A 10,770-nucleotide genomic window follows, 5' to 3' on the forward strand; every position below is an offset into this window, starting at 1 on the left:
GAGGCAGGGGTAGGAAAGGCAATTTATTAAGGGTGGCGTCCTACCGTGCTAATTGAATGTCAGACTCTGCCTTCGACTGCAGGGAAGGCAGAAGACTTCGACTGTTTAACCCTTTTACCCCCAGGCTCTTTGGAAATTTCCAACCCTTAACCCACAAGGGGTTATTTTTTTCCCAGCACATTTTGCAGTATTTTTTAAAAAAAATTGCTTCAACAGCCTTAATTTTTGTCATAGAGAGTCAGGTTGGTCTCATTCTCTTGGAAAATGCCTGAAATTTTTCAAAGAATTATAAAAAATATGAAAAAAAAAAATTTATAGCATTTTTTTTGCAAGGACGTACCGATACGTTCATGGGGGTAAAGGGATGGGTTTTGTGCTTGGAGGAAAGGTTTTGTGAAACGTACCAGTACGTCCTTTGGGGGTAAAAGGGTTTAAGAACATTGTCTTTGTTTGGCGGCGTGAGTACCGGTTTGCTCCACGGTGGAGGAAAGAGTGGGCGTTTGCCGACTAAGGAGTCGGGGTGATCAACGTGTGCTTGATGAGTCGACGGTCGGGCTCCAGGTCGGCGTGAGGAGATAGGAAGGTTGATGAATATAGAGTTGGGGGTGATCGATGGGTTTTGATGAGTCAGTGGTGGTAGGTGAATGCTTGGGGATGCCTTAACGTGGTGAGAAGTTTGGGTATTATTATTATTATTATTATTATTATTATTATTATTATTATTACTAGTCAAGCTACAACCCTAGTTGGAAAAGCAAGATGCTATAAGCCCAAGGGTTCTATTATTATTAATTATTATTATTATTATTATTATTATTATTATTATTAGCCAGGCTACGACCCTAGTTGGAAAAGCAAGATGCTATAAACCCAAGGGTTCTATTATTATTATTATTATTATTATTATTATTATTACTATTATTATTACTAGCCAAGCTACAACCCTAGTTGGAAAAGCAAGATGCTATAAGCCCAAGGGTTCCAACGGGGAAAAAATAGCCCAGTGAGGAAAGGAAATAATGAAATAAATAAACGATGAGAAAAAAGGAATAATAAATGATTCTAAAAACAGTAACAACATTAAAAAAAAAAACATCAGATTAGTCCAAAGTTTCCCACTATCACCAATCCGCAGTGGCCAGCGTGGTGATGAAAATGGCCAATCCAGACATGAAGAAGGACATGTCTCGTGGTGATGAAAAATGCCCAAATCATAGACATGAATAAGGACATATCTGAGGCTTTTGTCCTGCAGTGAACTAAAACGACTGCATTTGTTGCTATTGAATGTTTGGCTAACGAGTTGGGGTGATCAATGTGCGTTTGAATTAACTAATTTTCTTGTATTATTTCCCCGTAGGAAACTACTGCTTAGTGTATGTCTTGCGTGGCACACTGTGGACTCATTTAGCTGTTCAATTTTTTTCTTTTTACCTTTTTCCGTTTTTAGTTTTCATAATAAGTCTTTGATTCGAGACATAAAACCCTGCAGTTTTTGGGAATGATTATGATACTAATCTTATTATTTTCAATCATCTGGAACGAATATATTAATGTATATATATAATATATATATATACTATATGTATATATATATATATATATATATGTAATCTCAACCTTGGTTCAGATACAACAATATTCCACTATTTTGTATTTACAAAGAGAGATTGGTCAAATTGTTCAATTTGTTTTATTATAAACAATTATAGGACTGGAAAAAATTGACTGAACATGTTAACATTGCTGTGATTAATCTATTTTTTTTTTTTTAAATAAAATTTATCAAGCAAATATACGTCAGAGATATGAAATGTCGCATTTTGCTTACAAGTAAGCTTCTAAAAACAGCTGGAACCGTGATCAATCTTCAAACGCCTTGTTGAACTTCTCCCATTTCGATTTCTTCTCAATAGATGGCGCATGTTGATAAAATCCCCATTCTCTTGTTTACCCTCCCCCTAGCCCCACCTCATCCCCTAGCCCAGCGTGTGAGTACTCCCAGAGTAATGACCAAGGGAAGACCCCATAAAGAGGCTTTGTTACCCAATAAATGTAATTATTTTAGCATCGCAATGCATTTTACGAGATTGGCTCAGCTACTGTTTTCCCATTAACCCGTTTTTCTCGTTCGCTAATAACGAAGTGATGGGCTGTCCGAAGGCCTTACCGAGCTCACAGGTAATCCACCGGAATATCCCCCTATTAGCCATTATGATGCCCCAACTCTTGCCTATTGCTCTATAAAGACTTCTCTGACTCATGGCGATATATCAGTCTGTTGGGCTAGCCACTGCTTCTCTCTCTCTCTCTCTCTCTCTCTCTCTCTCATATCCAAGTTATTTTTGGATTGGTTTCTAATTATGAGGCTCTCTCTCTCTCTCTCTCTCTCTCTCTCTCTCTCTCTCTCTCAGATATCTAAGTTATTTTTTGATTGGTTTCTAATTATGAGACTCTCTCTCTCTCTCTCTCTCTCTCTCTCTCTCTCTCTCAGTTGTTTGTGGATTAGTCACCAGTTACGAGACTAGATGTATTCTTATTCCATGTATCATTTCTTCCAACTAGTAATCAGTAACGAGACTACCCTCTCTCTCTCTCTCTCTCTCTCTCTCTCTCTCTCTCAGATATCTAAGTTATTTTTTGATTGGTTTCTAATTATGAGACTCTCTCTCTCTCTCTCTCTCTCTCTCTTCTCTCTCAGTTGTTTGTGGATTAGTCACCAGTTACGAGACTAGATGTATTCTTATCCTGTATCATTTCCTTCCAACTAGTAATCAGTAACGAGACCTACCCTCTCTCTCTCTCTCTCTCTCTCTCTCTCTCTCTCTCTCTCTCTTCTCAGCAGCGAGAGAAAATTCGGCTTCAGTCCAAGGCTAATAACACGGTGGGAATCTATTTGTTTTGCACTGTGTAATCTGCTTTCAGTTTTATACACAGTTGCGCGAACAGAAGAAGGGTTGTGGTCAGCTTAATTTCGAATTAATGAACGTTGTTATTATTGATATTAGTACTACATACTTTCATGATGATAAGAAATCTAGAATTAACAGTGTTTTATATTATTATTACTAGCTAAGCTACAACTCTAGTTTGAAAAGCAAGATGTTATAAGCCCAAGGGCTCCAATAGGGAAAAAATAGCCTAGTGAGGGAAGGAAATAAGGAAATAAATAAACGATATGACAAATAATGAACAATAAACATTGAATATTTTAAAAACAGTAACATAATCAAAACAGATATTTTCATATATAAACGATAAAAAGGCTTATGTCAGCCTGTTCAACATAAAAACATTTGCTGTAAGTTTGAACTTTTGAAGTTCTACCGATTCAACTACCCGATTAGGAAGATCATTCCACAACTTGGTCATAGCTGGAATAAAACTTCTAGAATACTGTGTAGTATTGAGCCTCATGGTGGAGAAGGCCTGACAATTAGATTTAACTGCCTGCCTAGTATTACGAACAGGATGGAACTCTTCGGGGAGATCTGATGTAAAGGATAATCAGAATTATGAAAATTCTTATGCAAAGATCGTATTTTTCAATGCATAAGTATTCAGTAATATTTCCTCAGATTTGGAGTTGTGTTTTAGGAAAACTGCTGTAATTATTTTAATCAAATTTGTAATTATTATATAAACGCAAAATGAAGGATGATATTGATTATAATGTTGAGCTTTTGTAAAGTTTAGTCTAAAAAAAAATAAGATTTTATGATTTTCAAATTGATAAGGAAATTGAGGTGATCCTCGGAAGATATATTTGGACTTGATTATATTATGATAACAATTCAAAGAGCTATGGAAAGAATAATGATTGGATTAACAATAAGAGACAGGAAAAGAGCAACATGGATACGAGAACAAACTAAAGTAGAGGATATTCTCTCATGTAATAAAAAGAAATGGACATAGGCAGGACATATAATGAGAATGACAGACAATAGATGTGCATTAAAGATAACAGAATGTGTCCCTAGTGATTGCAAATTAAGCAGGGAAGGAAGAGAAGACGATGGATTGACGAACTAAGAAAATTTGCGGGTATAGACTGTGGTAGAAAGATCATAAACACACAGGAATTGAAGGAAATGTCTGAGGACTTTGTTCTGCAGTGGACTAGCAACGTCTGATGTTGATGATGATGATAATGGATTTTATTTTCATCATAAGAATTGATGCTATTATGATGAGTTGAATTAATATTTTACGCCTAATGATGATGATGATGATTATGGATTATATTTTCATAATGCTATTATGATGAGTTGAATTAATAATCAACGGCTGATAATGATGATGATTATGGATTATATTTTCATCATAATAATTGATGCTATTATGATGAATTGAATTGATAATCAACGTATAATGATGATGATGATTATGGATTATATTTTCATAATGCTATTATGATGAGTTGAATTAATAAATCAACGGCTGATAATGATGATGATTATGGATTATATTTTCATCATAATAATTGATGCTATTATGATGAATTGAATTGATAATCAACGTATAATGATGATGATGATTATGGATTATATTTTCACCATATGAATTGATGGTATTATGGTGAGTTGAATTAATAATCAAATGCTTATAATGACGATGATTATGGGATATATTTTTTATCAAGAATTGAAGCTATTATGAAGAGTTGAATTAATAATCCGCGGCTGATGATTATAATGATTATGGATTATATTTTCATAAGAATTAATGCTATTATGATGAGCTGAATTGATGATGATGATTATGGATTATATTTTCATCATAAGAATTGATGTTATTATAATGAGTTTAAATAATGATAATGATGACTATGATGATGATGATACGCATCTTCATCCTTTTATAATACCATCAAAATGATCATCTTCAACAACGATTAAGTCTTTTATTGCAAGTCTTCAGTGAGACGTATTTCAAACAATAAACATCTAAAAGGCTGGTTTTATATTGCCTCACGCCGACGGAAATGTGTTTTATTAGCACCCTCGTTGCATCCTTAGCCATCACCGTGACAGACGAATTGCTCAAATGCAAATCGATTTGCAATGCTTAAGAGATTTATGACTTGACGTCAATGAAGTTTTAATTCCTCATAATAGTTTTTTTTTTTTTTTTTTTTTTTTTTTTTTTTTTTGTCTTCAAGGCCGTGGATAAGTAAAACAGAGAGGAATATTCATATTATTGTATAGAAATGAGTAGTATATATATATTCATATATATATGTATATATATTTATATATATATATTATATATATATATATGTATATATATACATATATATATATGTATATATATACATATTTATATATATACGTGTATATATATATATTTATATATATATATATTTATATATATATATCTATATTTATATATATATATATATATATGTATATATATATATATGTAAATATATATATATATATATATTTATATGATATTATATATATATATAAATATATATATATATATATATATATATAGATTTTTTCGAGGCGTGGTTAAGATAAACAGAGAGGAATATTCATATTATGGTATACAAATGATTAGAAATTTCGTTTGTAATACCCGCCTACTTTCATTAATTCCTAATAATAGTTTTTTGTTTTGTGTTCGAGGCGTGGTTAAGATAAACAGAGAGGAATATTCATATTATGGTATAGAAATAAGTAGAGATTTCGTTTCTAATACGCCCCTACTTACATTAATTCTTAATATTTTTTAGTCGTCTTTAAGAAAAATAGGAAAAATTATTCATATAGCATAGAAAATAAGTAGAAAGTTCATTTTAATACCCTATTTACTTTCATTAATTCCTAGTATTTTTTTCGTATTTAAGAAAACCAGGAAGAAATATTTATATCATGGTATAGAAATTTTGTTTTTAATAACTACTTTCATTAATTCCTAATAATTTTTTTTTTTGTCTTAAGAAAAGCAGGAAGAAATATTTATATTATGGTATAGAAATATGTAGAAAATTGATTTTAATACCTACTCTACTTTCATTAATTCCTAATTTTTTTTTGTCTTAAGAAGAGCAGGAAGAAATATTTATATTATGGTATAGAAATATGTAGAAAAATTATTTTAATACCTACCTACTTATATTAATTCTTAATAATATAATATATATATAATATATATATATATTTGGGCTCAAGAAAAGCAGATGAAGTATCAATATTATGGTGTAGAAATTAGTACAAATTTAATTTTAATACCTACCTTCTTTCATTAATTGATATTTTTTTTTCTTTTGGCGTCTAGGCATTGTCAAGTCAAAGAGGGAGAAATATTCATATGTTATAGAAATAATTAGAAATTTTATTTTTAATACCTACCTACCTTCAATAATACAAACCAATTTAAAGGAAAATTTATAGTATGATAGTATTCCTGTCTGGAAATCTGAAAGATGCACACACATATGGCAAGGAAATAAAATTTCAACAGTGCAGAAAAATGAACAAACTATAGAAGAAATAGAATTTCAACACATGAAGAAAAAATGAACAAACTATAGAAGAAATAAAATTTCAACACTGAAGAAAATTTAACAAACTATAGAAGAAATAAAATTTCAACACAGTGAAGAAAAATTAACAAACTACAGAAGTAAATCAATCACCAGATGGCGTGAATCACGACAAAGGAAACTCCTCCTCCTCCTCCTCCTCCTCCTCCTCCTCCTCCTCCTCCTCCTCAAGCAGAAATTAAAATGGAAGAAAACAAACACATCCGAAGCTAATTTATAACCCGAACCTAATCTCTCTGTGGGAATCGCTTGAAAAAAAAAAAAAAACCGCCAAAGTCCAGACTCCGAGAACAGCTGATTTATCGCCCAAACGGGCTATAACGACTGGCGGATGAGCCAGGGCCGTGTAAAGAGTGAAAATATTGATTTATGCAAATCCTGGTGCCTATACAAGAGTGAAAATATTGACATATGTTAATGGCATACCTGGCAAAAAGACGTCATTGGAGATTTGCTGATCGGTGTGGAGCCCCAGCAGAAAATAGTTCATCAATAGGACTTGCACGGCCACCATCTTGAAAAGGGGGTGGAGGGGGGGGGGGGGAGAAGAAATGGGATTGATGTTTCTGCGCAGCGCGGTCGAAGCTAAAAGGGGCGTTTACATTTTTTTTCCACTACTACGAAGAATCTATATCATATATCATCACATTTTTACTATTTATTCATCAATCTTGTCTCTCTGTTTATTCTATAATTCCTTTTATATTTATTCAGTTTAGTTCAGATTTCACTTTTTTTCTTCTGTCCTTGAAACCACTCATCTTACGTATTCTGGATGTTTCTGTCCACATTTTAAGTCAGTTTCCAGACCTCGTTTCGCTTAGCCTTAGGCCTTACATATTCAGTCCACCTTTCTCCAAGATTTTTATCCGTGACCTCACAGTCGAGGATTTGAGGGGAAAGTTTATTCGAATCATTTTGCCGGGCCATTTTTTTTTTTATTATTATTTATGAACGCATAATGTATTTATGAGTTATTTTCAGAACTGCACAGAATTTACGGTTGATTTTGCATGTTTGGTGAACCGCTACACGGAAACAAAGAAAACTTTACGAAAATATATAATTTCTCTAAGTCAATATTTTATTAAATTCGTTTAATTCATCAATGTAATTTCTCAGTATCCTTTTCTTTCATGTTTCTTGTCATCTATAAATTATCTCACTATCAACAAAATCATCATGAAAGTTCCCATGAGATTTAAATCATCATGGCAACAATAGTAGTTATTGAAATCCAAGTTAGAAATTATTGCTTTCTTACATACACGAATAACACACCATGAAAGTTCTAGGAGACTTAAACCATCATTGCAACAATGGAAGGTTATTAAATCCAAGTTAGAGAGTATTGCTTTCATACATACACGAATAATACACGCGTTTATATATACACCTTTCCTCCTCAATTAGCCCCTCAGAAATACAACTCCCTCAATGCCAGATATGAAATCACTTTTAACATCTCAGTAGTAAAATTTCAATATCCGTCGACCGAAGATATTTCCTCTGCGAAAGAAGTATTTGCATACGGATGCTTATCTGGCCTCTTCTCTCCTCTTCATCTTGCAACATTGCAACAGCTTCTTATCATTACCTGAAAAGAAAAGAGAGAGAGAACAGTTGGTTAAGTGAATTCTTATCTCGTTAGTGCACGCAAACTTCAACTCCAGGGTTGCCAGATTTTTTTCCACTGGATTATCGTACATGAGCCTTGAATTGTCGTTTTTCAACCAAAATTATCGTACACACTTTAAAAATAATTACTAAGGAGTTACATGATTGCCTCATTTCAAAATATTTTAGTATACTTGTTTAATCAAACACACACACATGTGTATATACCTAAGGTATGTATCGTACATCGTACCGGACCTAAAATAATCGTACATGTAAGATAATTATCGTACGAATGGCACCCCTGTGCAGGGTTGCCATTCGTACGATAATTATCGTACATGTACGATTATTTTAGGTCCAGTACGATACATACCTTAGGTATATACAAATGTGTGTGTGTTTAATTAAACAATTATGCTAAAATATTTTGAAATAAGTCAATCATGAAACTCCCTAATAATTATATTGAAACTGTATACGATAATTTTGGTTGCAAAACGACAATTTTAAGGCTCATGTACGATAATCCAGTCGAAATAATCTGGGAACCCTGCGCAAAGAGAGGCTGGCGGGTGTTCTGATGTATTTTAAGGTTGCTATCTGCCAGTTAAGGGAATTGTTAAAGAAGGGTGTTTTGTTTTAGATGTATTAGATGTTTGTTTTCGTGGTTTTGTTTAGGTGAAAGGAGAGTTTTTATATTAACTTAAATACAATGCTTTTATTGATGAATGTTGCTTGGGATTATAAGGGAATGTAAAATTGGTCGTAGATTTTCTCTCTATATACCTCTTTGCGAATATATATATATATATATATATATATATGTATGTATGTATGTATATATGTTTATATATACAGTATATGTATATATTTATATATATAGATATATATTATATAAATAATTTATAGTATTTATGTATATATATATTTATATTGCATACATCATATGATTATATATTATATTATATATATATTATATGTATATATATTATATATATACATATATATATATATATATATATGTATATACATATATGTATATATACATTTATGGGTGTATGCGTGTTTTTGTGCACACGCATGTCTGCATATGTGAATATGTACATTATATGTGTATTGAGAGAGAGAGAGAGAGAGAGAGAGAGAGAGAGAGAGGAGAGAGAGAATAGTAAAGACATATTTCCATTTGTGCATACATTATCCGATGACCAATCTATGACCCCGAGAAATATGCAAACTTCCCGACTCTTAGGTAATTAGAGAAATGAGTGTATAAGTCAACAGATAATTTACTAGGAAATAAGTAGAATGAATGTGAAGGATGAAATATTTATGCATCGTGAACTCTCAAGTTGATCTCTATAAATATCTTTTCGTTTCTCAGTTTTTGTATTTCATTAACATTTTACGTTGTAGGTCGTTATTCAATTGTTTTGTATTTCTTTTTATCTCTCGTCTCTTCTTTTTGGATATTTTGTTGTTTGTCCTTATTTTGTTTTATTACCCTTGTTTTTATTTTTTTTATTATTGGTTTTATATTTCTTTTTATCCCTCTTCTCTTCTCTTTTTGAATATTTTTTTCTTTGTCTTTATTTTGTTTTATTATCTTTGTTTTTATTTTTTTAACATTTCGTTTTCATATTCCTAATTTTTATGAGTATGGTGTCCTTTATTGCATTGTATAGAAACATAACCAGTTCTTTTCTTTGTTTATTAATTCAATTTTATTTTTAGTTTTACATTTTCATTACATTTTCATATAATCATTTTCGAAACTGATAATATTTAGAGAGTTTTCTCGGCCAATGTGCGAGGACATCAACGGTATATTAAGAAGTAATCTTCCTCTCCTAATCTAAGGGAGGAGGCAATGTATACTCTCTCTCTCTCCTCTCTCTCTCTCCTCTCTCTCTCTCTCTCTCTTCTTTATGATCTTATTCGATCCACAAACGATTGATAGATTCATACAAAACTCTTATAGATTACAACAATCTATTCACTCCTGGCACAAATCAGTCCAGACGTAACGAATATAAACTGGAATAGAAAAGTTTCAACACCACTCAATGTGGTAATTTCTTTACATAAAAGATAGAAAATACATAGAACAGACATCCAGCGGATATAGTAAACAGTAACACGGTAAACAACTTCAAGAATACTTTGAATAAGATCATATGAATTCTCTAAACGTTTGAACTAAATCGCTCACCCAAGAGCAAATGGAGTCTCTCTCTCTCTCTCTCTCTCTCTCTCTCTCTCTCTCTCTCTCTCTCTCTCATAACGGCATGTGCAAATAAGACCTCAAGTGTTATTGTCTTTCCACCTTTACAATTGTTGTTTACATTATCCATAGGTAAGGGTATTATGTTAGGCCTTCTCTGAAGCTGTAAATGCAATCGTAATAGTAAAGGATGAGGGTTGTGTTCGTTCCTGTACCTTTACGTCATATGGTTGTGTTTTAAATACATACACACAAACACACACATACACACACATATATATGTATATATATATATATATATGTGTGTGTGTGTGTGTGTGTGTGTGCGTTTGTGTGTATATATATAAATGTATTTCTGTGTGAATACATA

General features: G+C 32.1%; 1 protein-coding gene across 1 annotated transcript in view; it reads right to left on the reverse strand.

Moving 5' to 3' along the window:
• LOC137628361 (R-spondin-1-like) overlaps positions 1-7,568 on the reverse strand; it is a 121,862-nt gene extending 114,294 nt beyond the window's left edge. Inside the window, exon 1 of the mRNA XM_068359514.1 lies at positions 6,983-7,568. Within this exon, the coding sequence (XP_068215615.1) occupies positions 6,983-7,070 (88 nt within the window). The 5' untranslated portion in view covers positions 7,071-7,568. The remainder of the gene's footprint in view (positions 1-6,982) is intronic.
• Between the last annotated feature and the right edge of the window lie 3,202 nt (positions 7,569-10,770).

Source organism: Palaemon carinicauda, chromosome 36 (genome assembly GCF_036898095.1).
Source record: "Palaemon carinicauda isolate YSFRI2023 chromosome 36, ASM3689809v2, whole genome shotgun sequence".
In the NCBI taxonomy this organism is placed as follows: domain Eukaryota; kingdom Metazoa; phylum Arthropoda; class Malacostraca; order Decapoda; family Palaemonidae; genus Palaemon; species Palaemon carinicauda.